The sequence below is a fragment of the Lacerta agilis genome, chromosome 15 (genome assembly GCF_009819535.1).
Source record: "Lacerta agilis isolate rLacAgi1 chromosome 15, rLacAgi1.pri, whole genome shotgun sequence".
Lineage (NCBI taxonomy): Eukaryota > Metazoa > Chordata > Lepidosauria > Squamata > Lacertidae > Lacerta > Lacerta agilis.
Genome location: NC_046326.1, coordinates 30327953 through 30350410, shown reverse-complemented (window position 1 = coordinate 30350410; position 22458 = coordinate 30327953). Strand labels below are relative to the sequence as shown.

At 49.1% G+C, this 22458-nt stretch overlaps 2 protein-coding genes across 2 annotated transcripts; one reads left to right on the top strand and one right to left on the bottom strand.

The window, feature by feature from the left end:
- Positions 1-202: 202 nt before the first annotated feature.
- On the bottom strand, positions 203-9862 carry GAS2L2 (growth arrest specific 2 like 2). The gene is made up of 6 exons (XM_033172572.1): positions 9476-9862; positions 8162-8400; positions 7177-7284; positions 4890-4986; positions 2865-3180; positions 203-2042 (listed from the first exon to the last, which is right to left on the bottom strand). Exons 1-6 carry the CDS (start codon positions 9831-9833, stop codon positions 203-205), a joined length of 2958 nt encoding a protein of 985 aa, XP_033028463.1. The 5' UTR covers positions 9834-9862.
- A 5118-nt stretch (positions 9863-14980) lies between these two features.
- Positions 14981-17803, top strand: LOC117060354 (uncharacterized protein C17orf50-like). Its single transcript, XM_033172571.1, has 3 exons — positions 14981-15011; positions 16160-16402; positions 17619-17803. The coding sequence occupies exons 1-3, from the start codon at positions 14981-14983 to the stop codon at positions 17675-17677; spliced, it is 333 nt and encodes a 110-aa protein (XP_033028462.1). The 3' UTR covers positions 17678-17803.
- The last annotated feature ends 4655 nt before the right edge of the window (positions 17804-22458 follow it).

Below are 22458 nucleotides of genomic sequence, written 5' to 3'. Positions count from 1 at the left end.
GAGAGGGGTCCCCACCCCACCCCTGGTTCAACATACTGCATAGTTAGCACATAACCATAAATGCATATGGTACAAATCTCATCAATTCACTTTTCTGGCCCAAAACAGAGACCACCAGATACAAACCTTGGCGATGGGGGTTAGGCACAACAAAAGACCGCAATTGCAATTCCGAGACTGCAATTGCATCTTTAAGGAAACGTCACACCCAGGATTCCTCCACACCTGACTCCCCCGTTTCCCCCTCTGTCACACTTGTTTTCCTCCCAGGATCCCCGTCTTGTGTGGAGGAAGGGCTATAGTCAGAAAGTGCGGCCTGGTCTTTGGAACCGGTGTCCCCTGTGCCATTTTGCCTCACGCCAGCCTGGCCACTCCGGATTTGGGATTTGATGCCGTGGGCCTTCTTCGCCTGGGCCTTGAAGCTGGATCCTCTTTGGGCATGCCTGTATGCAATTGGAGTAGGGATCCTTGAAGGCCTCTTTTCAGGCCTGTTGTCTCTGCGTGGCCGGATTTTGGGGCGCAGCTTCAGCTTGTAAATGGAGGGCACCCGCTCCGGTTTCTTCAGAGACCGCCTCGGCTTACTCTGAGGTAGTTTTGTGTCCTCGGGAGCTGGGGGGTGCTCTGGAGAATCAGGAGGTCTGCCTGGCATCACTTGAGAGACTCTGCCGTTTCCGTCGACTTCCACACGAGCTGTGTGGTATGGTTCTCCACCTTCTGCTTCAGGGGCCACACAGTTCTCCTCAGGAACAGCACCTTCTCTGTCTAGGAAAATTTTTCCGGCCTGGTTTCCATTCACCAGAGATGGACTTGACTGAAGGGGACTTCCCTCAGTTCCTGCATGCTCCCGGTGGAGTGTCTTGGAGAGCTCCTGAATAACGCTGTCGTAGTGTAGTCCCGCGGGGTGCCACCTCATCTCCCTCTCAGGCACATAGACCCCGCTCCGAGGCACTCCTCCCTCAGGGACCGAGGTCTTCGGGGTGATAGGCAAAGAGGACCGGGTGGGTGTGGAGACCCTCGGCTCATTACAGGTCAAGGCCATGGCGTCTCTTCCTTGGCAACAGTCCACTCCAAACCCTCCTAGCCAACTCCCTGGAGAAACGGGGTTGCCTTCAGAGACTTCCTCCAGCTCCTTGATGTTGGCCAAAATCTCATCCTCTAGGCTCCTGTACAGAGCTTGTTCTTCCACTGGGTTGATAGGCAGTGGTGTGTAAACACGTTCTGTTCCCCTGGCCAGTTCCTTGGTATCTCCATGACTCATCCGGCCATCTTTACAAGGTCTTCCTGGAACACCCTCTTTCCCAAATAAGGTCCCACCATCCTTCATTTTCTGACTGATTCCACCCCCTGAGCTGTTGCAGAACCTGCTGGCTGATGCTTCTAGGCTGGCAGCCTTGCCCTGTTCTCTCAGAAGAGGGGCCTTGCCCTTGAAAAGCTCTTTCCTGGGCAGGTTGGCTTGGTTTTTGTCCAGGGTGTTACCCCCATTTCTGAAACAGAACGCCTCTTGGTAGCTGCTACCAATTGCTGGGGGCCTGTATGGTGTTGGGGCAACTCTTCCGGAGGTCTTGGCACTGCTGTCTTCTTTCTGAGTCACACCTGCATGTTTTACTGGGGAGGGTGATCGCCACGCTATTGAGTCCTTACTCCAGCTGTGTACGGTGACTCCACCTTGTGGCCTTGCAGGGCTTTCCATTGGGGCCTGGAATCGCTTGGCCGGACTGGAAGAGCGGGTCTGCGGGCCGTTCATTTCAGGCTGGGACCTTCCTGGAGGCCGGGTCACTGGAGCCCTCGGTGTAGCAGCTCTGGACGATGCTGGCCTCTCTGGTTTCTCTTTGTGAGGTGTCGGCGTTGGGATTCTGGCAGGAGATCTTCCGCGGTGTGCCTCTGAGACAGATTTCCGAACGGGCAAGTTGTTATCCGTGCTTCCGTTCAGCTGGGACAGGACAGGGCATGTCTCTCTTCTGCTCCACATAGAGAGAGTTGGCTTAGATGCGGGTCTTTCTTCGGGGGGCAGAAGCCTCCGGGTTGGAGTCACTGACCTTGCCCTGAAAGAGGAGAACACAATAATATAAGCACAACACATAGTTGTGCATGCTCTAGTTATCTCCTGCTTGGATTACTGCAATGCACTCTATGTGGGGCTACCTTTGAAGGTGAACCGGAAACCACAACTAATCCAGAGTGTGGCAGCTAGGCTGGTGACTGGGAATGTCCGCTGAGACCATATAACACCGGTCCTGAAAGACCTACATTGCCTCCCAGTACGTTTCTGAGCACAATTCAAAGCGTTGCTGCTGACCTTTAAAGCCCTAAATGGCCCAGTATATCTGAAGGAGCCTCTCCACCCCCATTGTTCAGCCTGGACACTGAAGTCCAGCTCCGAGGGCCTTCTGGCGATTCCCTCCCTGTGAGAAGTGAGGTTACAGGGAACCAGGCAGTGGGCCTTCTTGGTAGTGGCGCCTGCCCTGTGGAACGCCCTCCCATCAGATGTCAAGGAAATAAACAACTATCTGACTTTTAGAAGACATCTGAAGGCAGCAACTGGAATTAAGAAGCATTGCTGCCTCCAACTGCGAATTCCTTGTAGGAACAATGTAGGACCAAAGGATATATCTCTATCTCTCTATCTCTGTCTCTGTCTCTGTCTCTGTCTCTATCTCTATCTCTATCTCTATCTCTATCTCTATCTCTATCTCTATCTCTATCTCTATCTCTATCTCTCTAATCTAGCTTGTAGCTCATATTCTTTACCATAACATTGTTCCACTTACTCTGGGCCATAAATCTAGTTTGGTCAGAAGTGAAAACTTTGAGCTTTTGGGAGAAAAGAAATCCTTCCTATCTCTCCACATATTATCTGTCATCACCTGACGGAAGTGACTCTCTGATGTTCTGAGACCTCCGGGGAGATAAGCAGAGCTGTGGTTTTCCTACTGCTGCTGCCGCCGCCACCACTATTGCTCGGAGGTGACCGCTGCAGAGTCTTCCACCCAGGGCTGTGGGTGTTAGAAGTGTAGGTCCTCCACTCCACTGGGGGCAGCGGGCTTTGGGATCGGGTGACAATCAAAGCAGGCTGGGGCTTGGGGTTGTCTTTCCTGGGCGCTAAGCGGGCTGTGATTTCGTGTTGGACGGGCGTGGCTTGCATCTTCTGAGGGCTGCCTGCCCTCAAGGCTTGCTTGTGAGCTGCAGAAAGGGTTGGGGAAATCAACGAGAGAGAATCCTGCAGCACCTCATCTTCTAACACAGTTATCACAGTACAGTGGTACCTCAACTTATGAATTTAATCTGTTCCGAATGCACATTCGTAGGTCGAAAAATTCGTAAGTCGAAAAAAGCGATTTCCCCATAGGAATGCATTGGAAACGAAAAATTCGGAAAAATTCGTAAGTCGAGTAAACCGCATCTAAAATTCATAAGTCGAGTAAACCCCATCTAAAACTGCCAACGGATGTCCTTCGGATGTCGAAAAATTCATAGGCGTGTGGGCACTTTTTTCATTCATAAGTCGAAAAATTCGTATGTCGAGTAATTCGTAAATCGAGGTACCACTGTATATGCTTTCGAGGTCTAGAATCTGTTTTGTCAGAGATGTGGAATACCTGAGTAGGTCACAGATCTGGCTTGGCCTCTCCTGGGCACATTCACCCCCCAGGCCTGAGGTTCCTAGAAGGACTAAAGGATAGGCCTAACTTCTGCGTTAATTCTGCAAGGAAAATTATACCAGGGATGCAACAGCAAGCCCAGAAGTCTAGAACGGTTAATATTCCCAAAAAAAACCCTCTGCAATATGTTGCATCCTGGATCCAACAGACATTTCCTGCTCATCCAATCACTTCGCTGCCACCCCTTGCTCACATAACATGAAAGGAGATTCCAACTAAACATTAATTAGCAAGAACCTTCTGACGGCAGGAGGAGCTGTTCGAAAGTGGAATGGACTCCCTCGGAAGGTTGTGGGCTCTCCTTCATTAGAGGTGTGAACCAGCCTGAGATCTTATGGTGAAGGGCAGTATATAAATCTTATAAAAATAAATAAAATAAATAAGTTTTAAAACAGGTTGGATGACCCTCTTTTCGTGGAGGCTTTAGTTGAGATTGCTGCATTGGATTAGATGACCCTCAGGGTCCCTTCCAATGCTGCAATTCTATGGTTTTATGATTCTATGAAGTACATTTTCGTTCCCAAATTTTGGAAGGTTGCATCGATTTGCTTTGGTTGAGTTCGGTTCAGTTCTAAGGACTGTTATTTGTTATCTTCAGCACTGGCCTGACCTCTAGTGGACATTAGTGTCACTACATAAGTCATGGCAATGGCTTTTACACAAGCTGCAGGTGCCCTGCCCTCTTTCTATAGCACAGAGAGGGGAGGAACCTCAGGCCCAGGAGAAGAATGCAGCCCTGCCAGCCCCCGGGGACTGTTCCCAGGCTACAACCTTCCCCAGCTGCATCCTCTACTGGTCCTGCTTCACATCTTGGTTTTGCCTGGGTAATGCCTCTGATAATGCCTCTTGGTTGCCTGGACTGAGGACAGGGAGGTATGTATGTGTATATAAACTAGCCTGCTGTACAAAGGTAAAATTTATCTTTGTGGCTCCGCCCACTTTTGCCTCTGGCCCCGCCCACCCCTACCATGTACCTCCTGGAAGGATACTTATGAGAGAATTCAGATCCTGGGCTAGAAAACATGAGTGTTTAAAGCAGAATCATAACACTTTAAAGATATGGTTTGAATGTGGCCTGGGTGGGTCACAGCCCTGACGTACAACAGCAGTCAGTTTCAAGATCTGCTGGACTAATTAAGCAAAAACAAAGGAATTAAACACTTTAGATTTAGAGCGATGGGCACAGAGATGGCCTTCTATTTGCACCCAACAAGAGCACGGGGGACTTACAGAGCGAGGTGCACCGGCAGGGGTCATGCTTGTCCAGGTAGTGTTCTAGGGTGTCCCAGCCGCCGCCCACTCGGACCATCACGTGATTCCGCAGGATCTGGAGCAAAAAGGAGTTCAGGTGAGCACCACATGCCCTTTCCTGACCATGAGCCACAACAACACCTGTGGTCCTGGGGAATGCTCTCCTGAGTGACGCCTGCCTGGCAATGACGCAGATACCTTATCAATATCAGGCTAAGGTTTTATTCCTCTACACCTGGGGATCTGAAAGGTTTTTAAAGCTGGAGACTGTCCTGTGCTAGGTGACTAAGAGATTGATAGATAATTCTAATTATTTCACAAGTCTGTTTATGTACCACACACTTGCGCGCACACAAACACACATACACACACAGAAAGTTAGACCAGTGGTTCCCAAACGTTTTGGGGGCCCTACTTCCTTGGCTCCATAAACTCATCCCCACTGATCCCTTCCCTTATTCAGAACAGCGGTTTGCACAACCCACTAGGTAAGATAAAAACACAATAAAACTCTAAACAGTAACAATTAATTGCACATTTATGCAAAATCCAATTGAAACAATTTGGTTTAATTGATTCAACAATGGACTCAATCCTGTAAACCAGCTTTGCAAAGCCTCGTAGTCATTTACACTCCCCCCCCCCGCTTGCCTCTTGCTCTCCCATGGGTAATTCCACCCCCTGCCTTTGGAGGCAGCACTGCCCACTTTGAGAACCACTGTGTTAGAGACACATGATATTCCTATGTCCTACCTACAGGTAACTCTGTCTTCTCTATAGGCTATCTGCTTCTGGCATGAGCTGGATCCTTATACCTGGTAGGGCTGGGAGAGACCCACTTTTGACATTCTGGAAATCTGCTGTCAGTTGTTGAAGACCAGAGGTGAGGAACCTTGGGCGAGGGGGGCAGAATGTGGCCCTCAGCCTTCTCTACCTGGCCCTTATGACTCTTCCAAGGCCACACCCCTTGCTTCTTGCCCTCCTTGTATGTTTTATTGCCTGGCTGAGATGTGTCTTTGACTTCTGATCATACTTCCTGCTTTCCTGGATAGAGGAGGAAACACGAGTGTGACTCTGAATGTGTGTGGTGTTGGTGGTGGTGGGGAGGATGTGGGAGAAATCTGATTCTGTTCACGTTCAAAGGTGAACTTACTGAAATTTAACATTCTTTTTTTATTATTAAAGATTTTCTTGATTTACAAAAGTGTGCGCAATGTCTCCCTTGTATTTTTTCCATGTAACATTTTTACAAATCAGTTTTGGTTGTTGAGACATTAGGGAGAGAAGGGGGAAAGAGGTGGGTGGGATGGGGGATGGGTGAGGTGGGGTGATGATGTTTCTATTTTCCTTAATATATGTAGGGTTTGTTGTCAGCGTTGTTTGTGTAGGTTCTCTGTTGTTCGCTTGTGCTTCTTTGGCGGTGAGAGAGGTCGGGATTGGCGTAGAGTGTGATTGTTCATTTGTGGTTGGCTGTGGTGATCTTTGGTTTCCTGTGTGAGTATGGTGGGTGGGTGTTTTTTTATCAGGTTAGCCATATTGACTTGTATGTGGTATTTGAACATTCTAAAACAATATGAGAACCAGAGACAGCCACCCTTCAAATCCACTCATCTGAATTTTGCAATGCCAGCCCAACCAGTCTTTACAAAAATGCATATATTAGCAGGGAGTGTGCATGAAAACGAACATGTTAGTGAAAGTAACTTACAAAAATGTGTTATATTAGGGGGAAGTGAGGTGCAAAAATGTGTATATTAGTCGAAGCTGTATACAAAAATTTGTGTGTTGAGAGAGATTAGCCCTAAAATGCTGAATAATTTTCATGAGGGTTTTTAAATGGCAGAGATGTTGGGAAAATAGGAAAGTGAGAAAACTGAAATTGATAGATCCTTCCATCCCTGGGATTGGGGGACCTGTGTCCCCTCCACCAACCCAAGATGGCAACATTGCAACTGCCACCATCCCATTTCCAACTGCCATTAGCCAATATGGTAGTCAAAAGTCCTGGCAAAAATGTGTGTATTAGGAAAAATTCGCACGAAAACACTGATGAATTTTTCAAGAGGATTTTAAAATGTGGCCCAAAAATGGAGAGCAGAATTTCAGGATGGTAATGTGAGGAACTGAGAGGACAGAAATGGACAGCTTCCTCCAGCCCAAGTGTGTGAGCATGCTCAGAAGTCAGCTTACTATGCAAAAGTAAAATTCGCATCCATTGCTCCGCCCACTTTTGCCTCTGGCCCCGCCCACCCCCAGGCCAACTCACCCTGACAAAGATCAGCAAATTTGAATCACCCACACGGTATTTCCCTTCTGAGACTTTGATCATGGGGAACTGGACCGGGCAGGTGCAACGGCTGACGAGACACTGGACCTTTGCAGAAAGGAGGAGGATAAGAATAGTAATGAGTTCGGCAACCTGAATATGAATGAGAGGAAGTGTGGAGTAGTGGTTTTAGACTAGGAGCTGTGAGATCAGGGTTTGCCTTCCCCACTTGGCCCTGATGCTCACTGGGTGACCGTGAGGCCGGCCACTAATCGCCCCTCAGCCTGGCCAACCGCACAGGGTTGTTGTGAGTATGAAACTGGGGAGAACAGTATGTATGAGCTTCATTGAGTGAATGTGGGGTGCAGATGTATAAATAAATAACACATTGGAACTCCCTGCCTATTGACATCTGGCAGGTGTCCTCGCTGTTTGCTTTTCAGTGCCTGATAAAAACATTTTTGTTTAGACAAGCCTGCCCAGATGTTTAGTAGAATGGTGTGAGTTTCCATTTTTTATAGTCTATGTTTATTTTTTACTTTTTGAAAGTCTTAAATTACTGTCAATTTTTCTTGTTGATAATCTTATCACTTTATTTTTTTGCTTTGAGGTTCTTTTTGTTTAACAATCAAGCAGTGTATAAATTTTATGAAATAAAACAAATAGTGGGGAGGGGAGACAGGTGACCCTCTAGGATTCTTGATATGGTCCTCCAGATTTGCCCCCCCCAAGCCACACCCCTCACCAGCCATGCCCTGCTCCCTTCTTTTGCTGCTTTTGCCAGGCACAAGACGTGTAGAGCTGGAGGGGATCCCTAAGGGTCATCTAGTGCAACCCGCTGCAATGCAAGAATCACAGCTACAGAATCCCTGGCAGATGGCCACCCAGCTTCTGCTTAAAAACCTCCAATGAAGGAGAGCCCTTGACCTGTGCAGCTTAGAGACCCTGTGTTTGCCCTGGGGCGTGAATCTCCCTGCACAAATACCATCTGGTCGAGGTTCTTGAAATTGGCTGGCTTCCTCTGGGCCCTTGGGAGGGGGGTCTCTTCCGGCGGCAGGTTCAGGTCCTCGCGGATCTCCTCCTCGATCTCCTCCTCCATCTGGATGAGGGTGGGGGCGCTCATGCCAAAGCGAGCGGCTCGGCGGGCCACCTCCAAGAGACAAAGGACAAAGTTCTTCTCGTTCTTGCGCAAGACCAGGTCTTCCGTCTCGAACATCAGGACTTCTGGAACAAAGCAGATGGGGTGAAAGTAGGGGACAGCTAGGCAGTGTGGACTGAGGGCCGATTGGTGGAAAAACACCATAGAGCAGAGGTCCCCAAACTAAGGCCCGGGGGCTGGATGCGGCCCAATCGCCTTCTAAATGAGGCCCGCGGACGGTTCAGGAATCAGCGTGTTTTTACATGTGTAGAATGTGTCCTTTTATTTAAAATGCATCTCTGGGTTATTTGTGGGGCATAGGAATTCGCTCTCCCCCCCCAATATAGTCTGGCCCCCCACAAGGTCTGAGGGACAGTGGACTGGCCCCCTAGTGAAAAAGTTTGCTAACCCCTGCCATAGAGAAACCAAGCCAGGCTCCTTGTGGGGGAGCAGGGTTATCAGCTAGTGCTGTGTCAAACATTTCTCCTCTGTTTTGTTTTCACTATTCTCCATCAATCAAAAAGCGATTGCATTGGAGAAGTCCCCCAAAATCAAGAGTTTTCACTCCCATCTCTCATCCAAGGCAATGCAAACATCCTGATCCCATCTCTCATCTTGGGGGATTATGCCTTTCCCCACCAACACACTCTTCCCCCTGTGGGGAGTTGGACATAGCCAACAACATGCTTGATGCTGACCACCCACAGGAGCATAAAATAGCTTCCTGGATCAGGCCATTGGCCCATCTAGCCCAGCATCCTGTTCTCATAGTGGCCAACCAGATGCCGGTGGGAAACCTGCAAGCAGGACCTGAGCACAAGAGCCCTCTCCCCTCCTGCGGTTTCCAGCAACTGGTATTCACAAATATTGCTTTCTCCAGCTGTGGAGGCAGAGCACAGCAGCCATCAATAGCCCTCTCCTCCTCCATGAATTTGTCCAACCTTCTTTCAAAGCCATCTAGGTTGGTGGCCATCCCAACTTCCTGTGGAAGGGAGTTCCACGGTTTAACTTTGCTGCTACTTTTTTGCCCTAAGGGAGAACAAATCTGGTCCATCTTCTGCATGATGGAGCCCTCCCAATCTTGCTCCTTGCCACTCCAGAGGGCAGAATTGGAGGACCAAGATTTGGCAACCCTTCCTCACCCAGTTCTGAGCTGCATACCTTTAATGCCCATCTCTTTCCGGCACCACTGGATGAAGTTGGACACGTTGTCCCTGGCTTGGAAGGTCCCTGGCTGAGCAAAGTCGTTGCAAGTCACTTCGCAGGTGGGCAGCTGGAGTTTGTGGCTCAGACCCGGGTACCTCTGCTCAAAGTCCCAAGCCACTTGGGTGATGCTGTTGGCATGGTGACAGAGCAAGACCCCTGTCTCCAGGGCTTCGAAGAAGAACCCCACGTTGATGTCTAGATCATAGAGTTCCTTCAGCCACTCGGCCAAGTCCTCCTTCATGGCATAGAGGTATTGTTCCCCGGTCTTGTATGGACGGATGCTCCTCATACGAGCCTCCTGGATTCCGGACATCTTCAAGCGCTGGGGTGGGGTGGGGTGGGGCTCAGTACAAAATCTGCTCGGCAACCTTAAAAACTCCAGCTCCCTCCTTGCCATTCATCAACCCATCCCTTGAGCCACTCCCAACCCCCTGTGACATCAAAACAAATCCACCTCAAAGTTATATTTTCAAGGCAGTCTTTGGCTCCATTCTCCATCAGTTCTCACAGAAACCAGGGATACATTTGATCCCCTACAGCAGCATGACTGGATCGTCTTGTCGAAATGTTGTTCGAAGCGGGAGCTTCTCCTGAAATGACTTCCTAAGATCTCCCATCACATGTCCTCATGGTCCTCACCATTAATGGTGGCCCATCATCAGCTTGTCCTTGTTTCAAAACTCGTTTCCGGCAAAAGCGGAGTGTCCCTCGTTGGTCCACCACTGCTCCACAAGGCAACTATTGGATTCCCCTTAAACCATAAGCACCTGATATCCTACCTATCTTACGCCCTCGAACATATTTGCACACACACACACGTCCTTGGGGGATTTGCAGAACTCCTGGTGCAAGTTCCATAAAAAGAGGGAGAATCTATTTCGCAGGGCTGGGTCCCTGGTCTGTTGTGCTTCCTCCTTCCAAGTCCTGCTCTCTTCTCCTTGGTGACAGACAACTCTCGACAAAACACTCCCCGTTCGCCCTGCTAGATCGGATGTCGCTTTGCCTCGGCTGGAGCAAACAACCCTCGCTCCTTTTCGCAACACTGATCCACCCAAGCAAATGAGATACTGCGAGCACAAAGCTTGACGGGGGGCGGGTGGGGGTGGCAAGACAGATGTCCACTCACTGGAAACCACAGAGAAAGGACAGGTTAATTGGAAGAAGGAGGAGGAGGAGGAGGAGGAGGAGGAGGAGGAGGAGGAGGAGGAGGAGGAGAGTTTGGATTTGATATCCCGCTATTCACTACCCGAAGGAGTCTCAAAGCGGCTAACATTCTCCTTTCCCTTCCTCCCCCACAACAAACACTCTGTGAGGTGAGCGAGGCTGAGAGACTTCAAGAAGTGTGACTAGCCCAAGGTCACCCAGCAGCTGCATGTGGAGGAGTGGAGACACAAACCCGGTTCCCCAGATTACGAGTCTACCACTCTTAACCACTACACCACACTGGCTCTCAAGAGCATGGATGTAGCCAGGGTTTTTGTTGGGGGGGGGCAGAATAGTTCGTAAACAGGACTGTTCATAAACTCAGGTACCACTGTACTTTTGTCTCCCACCTCCTCCCTGCTGAGTTCTACAAGGGGCAACACTGAGACTTAGGAGAAGAAAGCTGACAGACAGGGCCATGCCTTGGGATGGTTGTCAGTAAGAGGGCAGGCAGTTGGGGGGGGGCTGGCTGAGGGCAAACTAAGGTTGGTGAGGCAATGCTCCAGTTGCCCTAACAGACCAGCCTCCACTGCACTCTTGGCATTGCTGCTGCTTGGTCCCATCCCCTCTACTTCCCAGTAAGAAGCAGCGATGCAACCTGCCAGAGATGCAGCGATGCAACCTACCCTTCTGTGACTGAGGGCACCATTTTGTGTTTTGCCCCAAGCAATGAAGTATCTTGGGCCCATGATTCTGCTTTCAACTGAGAGACCTGGAACTGTCTATTGTAATAAAGTTATTGTGCCACCGGGCTTGTGCAAAGTGCAATTCAAGGCCGCTGGAGAACCTCATATTGTGTGTGTATCTGAAACTCGGGCAAGGGGCTTCTGGGACAGAGGAGGTCTGAGTGACACACAGTTCCTTTCAGAAACACAGCAGCTGTTACCTGAGAGTAGGGATGTAGGGAGAGTGCTTTCCATTGGGGCCCTGCAGTTGCAACACTGAATCTTTTCTGCTGCAATTTGTCTTCGGAAATGGTGAAATTACATGACTGCAATGGTCATTATGTCAATTTTGAACGCAAAGGGGATGCACAAATGGAGGAAAATGTTTGCAGACTGAAAGCTACACCACTAGCAAATATCCATTGCATTTTTAATGGCCTTCAATACGGTTTCACTATGCTGAAAACTCTGACCCGTTGTTCTGTATTTATTTCTTAATACTGAAGGTGTCATAAACAAGCTCTGCATTTCACTCAGCCACAGTTACTGTCCCCCCCTCTTTTATTGATCTGTACAGCCTATTGACTTTTTACAGCTGTGTTTTCAAAAAACCAATAAGCATATTGTTGCAAGCCACCCCAATCTCAGAGTGGTGAGACATTCCTGGGGTTCCAGGTGCTCACCCAGGGTTTGTGTTTCCTTTGGAATGAGGGACAGCAGAGACTGTGGTGTCTTTATGGCATATGGTTTATTTACACATATATACAACCTGAGGCTACGATGGAGGGGCTCACAGCATCAACACCCCAAAAGGGTCTTGCTTCTTCCATAGCCACAGCCTTGGATTCAATCAGAAACCAAACATCGCCCTCTCTGACTTCCCAGCCTGTTGCTTTTCCACTTCTAGCTTCTAGCTGATATAACTCAATTCTCCACTCTGCCCTTCCGTATTTCTAACTAAAAGCCAGTTGAAGGAAGGGCCCCACCCATTTTTCTCTGACACAGAGCCACTTCTTTTGTTCCCTTAATGGCCCATTACCTCTGCTATCGCCTCACCAGGAAACTATCCTAGCTATCCCAAAATTAGAAGGGGGCCCAATCATTCAGCCTAGCCCTCCCTGCAAAAACAAAACAAAACATCATAACAACATATATTGATTCTGTTTGCTGGATTGATTTCTTTTTCTGGACATTAGACAAGTAAGCAAACATTGACCGTTTCTCACACCTTCCTCACTCCCCAGGGAAGTGAAGAGCCTTAGCCTCATATCTGCCGGACAGCACAGCCTCTCTAGAACTTGCCCGGAGAAGCTACGTGATGTCACAATGGACTGAGGTCACCTTGCCCCCCCCCCACAGGCATCTCGAAGGGGCGGCATCTGGGAGAGAACAGCCTACAGGTTCAGTGGATCATTCAGTAAAACTCACCACTTCCTCTGTCTTTTTTACTGGTGGGTGTTAGACAAAAATATCTGAGGGCCGGGACACATCTTTCTCCCCAGCCAAGACTGGAGACATTCCCAAGAGAATCCTAACTTTGAAGGCAGGAGTGGGGAACCTCAGGCTGAATGCAGCCATGGCGGGCTCTTCATCTGCACCCTGCACCCCTTAAATTCTCTCCTGGCCACACACAATGTTTTGCTCCCTGCTTTTACTTGACTGCATCCTTGAATTGTGATCTTCCTTGCCTGGAGGGAGGACAGAGAGGGGCGTGTGAGTGTCTGTATGTGGAAAAGGTAAAATGGTAAAGGACCCCTGGACGGTTAAGTCCAGTCAAAGGCGACTATGAAGTTGCGGCACTCATCTCGCTTTCAGGCTGAGGGAGCCAGTGTTTGTCAACAGGCAGCTTTCCGGGTCCTGTGGCTGGCATGACTAAACCGCTTCTGGCGCAACGGGACACTGTGATGAGTGCCAGAGCACACGGAAACACCGTTTACCTTCCCACTGCGGCAGTACCTATTTATCTACTTGCACTGGCATGCTTTCGAAGTGCTAGGTTGGCAGGAGCTCATTCCGTCGTGCGGATTCGAACTGCCAACCTTCCGATCAGCAAGCCCAAGAGGCTCCGTGGTTTAGACCACAGCGCCACCCGCACCCCTGGATGTGGGAAAAGGTGTAGAAATCTCTGGCATTGGAAGGGACCCCAACCCTTCTTGCAATGCATTGTTGCTATACAAAGAACTGCCTCATGCCAGTTACTCTACACACTTTTGCCTCTTACCCTGTCGACCACTGGTATACAGCCCTGGGAAAGTTGCCCATGAATCCTGTGGCTCCAAAAACACACCCCAACCTTGTTTCGGACTGAGCAAGAGGAAGCCTCGCTTGCTCTACAAGTAGTGCCCCGTCTCCCCACTGGCATCCCTGCGGCACTTTCACAGGAGTCCCTGATGTGTTCCCGCATCCCCATGAAACGTTGACCAGCGGTGGTCAACCACCGGGAGAGGCAGCAGGCAACATCTTCTGTTAATTCTGCTGCGTATCACACACCTCTCCCCAGCAAAGACTGGTTGGAAGAGGCCACGCTGGAGTGGAGACTCATGCAGACACAGCAGGCACCCTTCTCAGTCAATGAGGCCCTTTGGGCTCACAGGAGCCTTTCATTACACCCATATTTTTTCCTGCCAGAGCAGGTCTCTGGCAGATGGTCTGGTCATCTTCCCTCTTAACAATCCATGACCTCTCCCCTGTCTCTCTATTGAAGATTTCTATCAGGAGGGTGGGGTGGGATACTTTTCAGCCTGAAATATACTCGGAGTCCAGTGTGAATTTCATGCTCTTTATTCAGCTCATAGTAGTGAGGAATGCAGTTCCCCCAAAACGTTTGCTTTATATACACTATTTACACAATGGGCCCCATGTGATTGGCTAATTCCGGGATACTCCTGTATGCCAATCGGAGTGCGGATTCACTTCCACCTGGAGCTGGATTGGGTGGCTCCTGCAGACCAATCAGACTGCTGCAATCTCAATCCTATTGTTCTGGGACCAATCAGACTGCTGCAATCTCAATCCTATTTTTCTGGGACCAATCAGACTGCTGCATTTTGGATCCTATTCAACTCAGTACATAACACAGCCCAAGGGCCACTTTCACTTGTAGGAAACCTTTCAAGGGCCGCATGCCAGAGAGGCAAAAGTGGGGGGGGGGGGATGTGACATCATTCACATTTCAGCGCTGCATTTGTCAGAGGTTTCTATAAGGATACACCTCCCTTCAGACCAGCAAAGGGGGTTGCACCCAACTAAGATTTCCTCGAGAGACTAGACCTATTTAAATGAATGGACCCAAGTTAGCTGGGCCCATTATCTGCAATCTTTCAAGGGCACAGAGCAGTGCCAGTGAGGGGCGTGGCCTGGAATAGTGGGAGTGGCCTAAGGCAAGTCTCAAGGGCCGGGTGAAGAGGCCAGAGGGCCACATTTGTCCTGAGGTTCCCCTGCCAGATTGCACTTCCTGAGTGCTCAAAGCACTTCCTATGCACCATTTCTAGGGTTGCCGCATGTCCGGAATTTCCCGCACATATCCGGAATACTGTAGTTGGAAGTAGTGTCCAGGTGGAAATTGATGAAACATCCGGGAAAATCTGGACATATGGCAACTCGTTTCGACGGTTTCATTTTCGGCGAGTCCCCTTAAAAACAGCTCAAAACTTCAAATTCTCACTGTTTGAAATATGGCAACACTAACCATCTCGTTCTAAATCCTTGAGAAGTAGATCAGGATTGTCCTCATATTTTGCAGATAGGTTTGCTTGGTGTGGAGTTGCGAGATGGGACCTGAAATGGGGATAACTGAAGTCTCCAGCCCTTACCGTTATCTCTGCTTTCTCTCTGTCTCTCTCTTAATCCAGGTTTAAAATCCAATGTCCCAAACCAGACCAGAAGAGGAAGAGAGTGAATCAGAGGAGAGATGCCACCAAGAAGCAGAAGCAGAAGATAAGGTGCCAGACCTTGATGCAGAAGGATCCAGCTCTAGTGCTCTTGTGGATTCTCCTCAGACTCCCAGCACGGAGCAGCTGCCAAAACAGGAAAATTGGCTGTGGAGCTGGTTTTCTTTCCCCTTTTTCTCTGGTCTCACCTGGCTAGGAGACAGGTAGCAGCTCAGAGGCCTTCCTCAAAACCAAACATCTCCTCTCCGTAGCGGTGAAAGAGTCGCATTGCATTATCCCCATTTTAGAGACAGGAAAACCGAGTCTGTATGTGTGTAAAGTTGAAATCGAACGTTTCACCAATTGGAGGTGCGGGGGGCAGGGGCGGGCAGAATGGGGTAGGGTTAGAACTCAGATGAAAAGGTCAATGCCATCCCAAATTTCTCATTTGGATGTTGACTGTTTTAACCTCAGTTCCTCATGTGCATTCATGACACTAATGAGAAGAGCATGAAAAAATTAATTGCAAAAGTATGTATAATTTGGGGGGGGGGGTTGCACAAAAATACATATACACCAGGAGAAATTCGCAACAAAGGTTGCTGAGTTTTCCTGAGGATGTTAAAAATAAATAAATCTGAGAATTGAACTTAAGAGTTAAAAAATGAGGAAGCGATACTTTGGAATACCAGTTGCTGGAAACTGCAGGACAGGAGAGGGCTCTTGTGCTTGGATCCTGCCTGTGGGCTTTCCATTGGAGCATCTGGTTGGTCGGTGTGAGAAGAGGATGCTGGACTAGATGGGCCATGGGCCTGATCCAGCTGCAGGGCTCCTCTTATGTTTTTATGACAGATTTGCACACCCTTTTAAAGCCCCAGCGTGCTCTAGCCTTTCTTTTTAAGGAGCCTTTTGGGTTATTTTAATTGCAAACCTTCCTTTGCCTCTTAGGAACAAGCCCCTGCAAGAGCCCGTCTGCAGTCAGCTGGAGAGGAACAGATCCTCCGGCAAAATGTGCCCAGAGTGCGAGATTCTGTTCTGCAAAAAGTGCGAGACGTTACATTACAGCCGGGCTTTCATTGAACATGGACTGCTGGGCCACAGCACAGAAAACCTGCCCGAGGCTTTGAGCCCAGCGCTGAGTGCAGGCAAGACACAATGAGGACTAGTATGCTGCAGAGTCTAAATGCTATCTTTCCCAACGGGTGAATTAGGGGTGGTCCCAGGCCAGAGCTGCTACCCTGTTTTCCTGATAGAGGCCCAGTGTCTTTAATGGCTGTGCAATGGGTAGAGATATAACAGCCCACAACATTCTCACAGCCAGGGGAGAAATTCAATTCAGTTCACATTTAAAGCAGACTGTCTCAAATTCGTACGAGAAGTGAAATGCAGCCATCCTTCAAAATCCACATGTATCCAAATTTTGCAACGATCCTCCAAAACGAAGGAGAATGCAAGTAGTAGGGGAAACGTGTGCATAATAATGAATATATTGGTGAAAATAACATACAAAATGCAGAAATTACTTGCAAAAATGTAATGTCACACAAGAAGCTTTAGAAGAAATGTGCACTGAAATGCTGCAGTTTTTTGAGGGGGTTTTTTTTAAAGAAAAAATTGCAAATTGCTACAGAAACAACTGAATTTAAGATGGGAAAAACCAGGAAATGGAGAGAAATTAAATGGACAGGTGCTATCACTGTGTTCGGAGATGTTACCGACTCAGTTCCCACTGCTGCCTTAAAGCACAGGACTTCAACCAGTGGGTTGGAAGACCCAGGTGGGTCACAAGGCCATCCCAGATGACCAAACCTGTAGTGTCTGAGCTAGAAAATGTCCTCATTTTACCAATTTCTATGACTGCTGCAAAGCACCAGGATAAGGGCAAGTGCCTTTTTTCAACAGGATATTTCTGGCCAACTGTATGCCCCACCTTCCTTTAGCAGGGCCCCTAGCGAGGGAGCTTTCTGTGGAGCAGGGACATATTCTGTTCACTTTCTAGTCTTTTTCTGCAGCTTTCCAGACTTCTCCCAGGTTGGAAGTCTGCTGGGGACTAGAATGCAGGTGGCTCAGTTGCCCAGCGGTTGCCATCATGGCAGCAGCTGGGGGCCCCAGAAGTAAAGGCAAATGTCTGGCCACAGGAGGTGAGAGTTAGAAGGAGCAGGGACATCATCACCCTCATTCCACTCCCTGCAACCTGAAATAGGTCTGGGTCGGGGGGGGGGAGTTCATTGCTGCTTTTCGTTTCGTAGAATGCTACGGGTCCCTTCTAACTCTACAATTCTATGTGATACTATGAAAGTAAAACACAAGGTCATTTGAGTCAAAGGCTGGTTGTCATACAGTATGTCCTCCTTTTTCTAGGCTCTATAGAGCTGGCTGTCGCTCCGGAGGAGTCAGAAGAGGAAATAAAGAGGCAGTGAGAAGGATAATGGATTAATTTCTTGGTAGTCCACAAGCGATGCTGGCCAACTTGTCTGCTGGTCCTAGAGGTGAGTCCATCACCATTGAAGTCTGTGCAAGCTCACTCTGGCTGCTGACTAAATGTTCTCTCTCTCTCTCTCTCTCTCTCTCTCTCTCTCTCTCTCTCTCTGTGTGTGTGTGTGTGTGTGTGTGTGGTCTATCTCATATGGTGGTTGTTTTAACACAGCTGTGCTTTTAAAAGTTGGGGGAGAGATCTTGGATGCTTTGGATTAAATCCTTCAACATCACTGCTTCTTAGTGGCTTGTTATGGCTTCTAGGGGATAGTTGTTTAATGAATTAAGAGGCTAAAGGCAAAGCTTCAGAGGATACACAGGATGCTGGAAAGATCCGGAAGATAATAATCAAGGCAACTCATATGCAATCTAATTGAGAGTCCTGCATTGGAGGAGGTTGGACTAGATGACCTCTGGGATAATTTCCAACTCTACAATTCTGACACCAATCCCAGGAGCCCCACTATCCTACGAGATCCACCTTCAACTGGGCGGTCGACCAACTCCCCACTTGAATCTAGAGATTTTCTGAACACGACCCCCCTGGCCAGACTTTTCTCAATAGCAGAGCTGAGGAATCCTTTTCTGGCTGGGGGCCGCGTTACTTCCTGGTAAAATTCCTGGGGGCCGAATGCCAGTGGTGGGCATGGTGATGTTGTCCAACATACACACCGCTCTCCATCTCCCATCTAGCCAAGCGATCACAGATGGGGGCAAATTCTGGCTCAGCGAGGGTGCAAAGCAGGGTGGGTGAGGGTTGCAGCCTGGGAAGCACCCTGAGGGCTAGCTTGAAGTCCCTGGAAGGCCGCATTCAGCCCCCAGGCCTGATGTTCCTCAGCCCTGCTCTATAGGTGTAAGCTGTAGCAGCCAGCACAGCAGTCCTGCGGTTGCATAAATCAAATTTTGTGGCCAGGGAGATACCGGTTTCTGAGCCCCTTGCAAAACTGCTTGGTATGTGCTTGGCTGGCAGAGAAATTTCCGGTCCGAGGAAGCAGGTTGCTGCAGAGCGACCAGCTTGTCAATAGTGGGTCAATGAGGGTCAACAAACTGGCATGTTGCAACACGATGGAGGACAAAGGATGGCAAACAGCCCTTTCCATTCCTTTGGCAGAGGCAGAACCGGCAATGGTGAGGAGGGCTCCTTGCAAGCCAGGCCTCGACTGAGGAACAGAAAACACTGCAGGAACACTGCGTGGTTGGTTGTGGTGGTGGTTAGGGAAGCCCTGGTGCCCACCACTTCAGGACCATGAAATATTATCATCCTAAGATGAGGTACGAATGTGCTTGCTGCATCCGCCACCATTAATGCAGCAATGGCAAGGCCTCAGATCAGGTGTGGGGAACCCTGGGCTCTCTAGATGTTGCTGAACTGCATCTCCCATCAGCCCCTGCAAGCAAGGATAGTGGGAGCTCCTGTTTGGGAACATCTAGAAGATCACAGATGCTCCCCACACCTGCATTAGGTTCATGGGTAAATAAAACACAAGAATGGGGAGAGGAAGGATTGGGCATGCTAGTCCTCTCCACTATCACCAGAGGTGCAGCAATCTGGATTGGCAGGGGGCTGAAGACCCTTTAGCATCACAGAGGCACCCAATCAGCAAGGGAGGGAACCTTCTCGGCCACTGAGAAGACGTTTTCTCACCCTTTGTGCTGATGGGAGCCAATCAGGGTGGAAGGAGGCGTGTCAGTCACAGAGGATGGGTTCCTGGGGTCACTCTGGACAAGGTGTGAAGGAGAAACACCGAGGAGTTGTTCTGTTTGCTCCCAGGCTAAGCATTTAGGAATCCTGAAAACACAAGGGGTGGTTTCAGCTTCAAGAGAATGGGGTGCAAATTCTGTTACGTACAACGGAACTTCAAGGAAAAGTCAAGGAAAGAATATTGGAGCACCCCCCCCCCCAAATCATTTGCCCATGTCCATGCACAGAAAATAGTAGACCTAGCTAAAAAAGGCAATATGCGGAGATCTGCATTGATTGTTGGTATTTTTGCAGAATTATAGGATTATTGCATAATCTTAGTTACAGGTAGGTAGCCGTGTTGGTCTGCCATAGTAAAAATAAAAAATTCCTTCCAGTAGCACCTTAGAGACCAACTAAGTTTGTTCTTGGTATGAGCTTTCGTGTGCAAGCACACTTCTTCTTAGAAGGTTTATCATCTTAGAAGGGGGTGTGACTATGACTATCATGGACTATGCCATTCTTAATTCACCACTACACCGTGCTTATCATGGCAGCCCTCTGGGAGTTGGAGGGCCAATTTCTGCCCTACATGGCAGGCTCTCTGTGGCAGATGGCTGCCCTCCAACTCACAGGGGGCTGATGGGAGCTGGGAATGGGGGCCGAGCTGCTGCGCTCATCCTCATTCTCCCTGCTTGCATGCTCTGCTTACTCATAATAATGATTGAGTAGGGCTTGTGGCAGGGATGAGGGGAAACTGTGGCCCTACATAAGTTGCTGTATGTCACCCCTGACCATTGGTGCTTCTGGCTGGAGTCAGTGGGAGTTGAGACTCCAAAACATCTGGTGGCCCACAGATGTTTCTCATTCCCTTTTTATAAGTGTCACGGGCCTCTCTGTGTACTTTTCAGCCACAGACCAAGACCACTGTCCAACTTGGGTTTCAGGATGAAGGTATTATTTGTATATTTATTTCCCATCCATCACCCTGATGTCCCAGGACAGGTTACAGCAATAAAACACAGTATTAAAAACAATTTTAAAAAATTACAACCATAAAATGAGTCGTAAGACTAGACATCTCGAGTGTCAAAAGCCAGAATAAAGAGCTGTGCCTTCAGCATCCTCTGAAAGCTGTATAATGAAGGCATAAAGTGCACCACAGCTTAGGGGCCACCACAGAGAAGGCCCTCTTCCCCCATTGAGCCTCTGAGGGTGCAGGAATCACCAAGAGGGTCCCCCTCTGCTAATCTCAGCACACATGTTGAAAACTGAGGCACCTGCAGAAGTGTTGCTGTGATGGAACTGCCAAAGGCAGCGAAGTGCTAGAAAGCCCATGAGGTACTGGGTAGAAAACAGTTTTGTGGCAGTGTGGTACTAGGCAACGAAGGTTGAGCGTTCATGCCGAAACTTCAGATTCAATGCTGCGTTCAGCTGTGACGCTTCTGCTGGGGGCCTTTCCCTCACCCATTTGTTGCAAGACTGCAGCGGGACTGTGACTTCCTTTGCACATGGAAGCACATTACAGCAATGCCAAACGGAAGAATGCCAAGGTTCTGCAATAGGTGGGAGGTCAAGGAGATGTGATCACCCACAAGAGAGGCACTGCCAACAGGCAAGGAGAGGTAACAGATGAACAGCTCCTGAAGATGTAGTAGCCAATACACAGTAGCTCAAGATCCTGAGGGAGAAGCTTTACGTTGACGGTCAGTCGTCCGCACTAACTCCTCAAAGGCTCAGCTGTGGAGGAGAAATGACCTCGGGAGAGGACTGTGAGGTGGACGCCTCACCTCAAAAAGTGCTCTTGTGATTGGGTCCTGCTTGCGGGCTTCCCATCTGGTGCACCTGGTTGGCCAATGTGATAACAGGATGCTGGACTGATGCAGGGTGCTCTTCTTAGGTTCTGTCAGGGATTGGACTCAAGAGGATGAGATGGGAGTAGGAGGAGTGGTGGAGATCAACCCCCCCCCAATTCTCCTGACACTACAGGAGAGGGGGAAGGCAGTATTGAATTATGGCATGGCTTTGAGGAGTTTGAGGGAGGTCATAGCTCAGAGATAGACGAACAGAGAAATTGGGCAGTGTTGGAAGAAGAGGGGGGGAGGACTGCAGAGCCAAATGATATGTTGTCACTGGAGAGTATTTCTTATCCCCCTTCTGCCAGAACGCGACATTTGTTGAGAGTGCAGGAACAACGGAATCAGAGACATTTGACCACCGTATGGGAAGGTGCTGTTGCTAGGAAGGAGGAGCCCAGTTTGGAGCAACACCATCATTAAGGATCGTTTGTCTCTCGCTATTCGGATTGAATAAAACTCATTAAAAGGAACTCTACCTTGTTGTCTCTGTGCTTGCTACAACTGGGGGAGGGATAGCCTTGACAGGTTCTTAAGAGAAGTTCCCCCTGTTTTTGTCCACTCCACAGTAACCAACTTTGGGACAGAGGTGGAAGATGGCTTGAACAGACGGCTTGAAGTTGAATGGGGTGTGGGCGGCTGTTAAAGGAAGCTTGGTCTCCGTACGGCAGAGCTTTCCAGACTTTTCATGCTGGTGACCCATTTTTTGGACATGCATCATTTTGCGATGCAGTAGTTCAGTTTTACGAGCAAGCCAGAGGTCAAAGTTACTCCTTTCCAGCCCCGGGAGGAGCGTGGGGAGTGTTCACGCGACACACCTACACAATGCAGCCGACACACTAGCGTGTGTTTGGAAAGCTCTGCCATAAGGTTTAGCCACTTACCAGAGGCAATGGAAGTGCCCACCGCCCCTCCCCTCCCCTCCCCTATAATCCTTATCAATTGGCTAGAATGCCAACCCGTCCTCTTCCAATCAACGTGGCGCAAGAAGCTGTATTGCCCACCCACTCTGTGTCGTGATTTGTCAGGCACCTGATATTCTTCTTCTTTTGCATCAAGAGGTATTCTCTTAGGCTTTACTTACTCCTTTAAAAAAGTCCGCTTGGGACAAAATGAAAGGTCAACTTCTGACACCGTCAAGCATCTGATCCACAAATGCTGAACCGAGTTCTGGACTTTGGGAAGATTG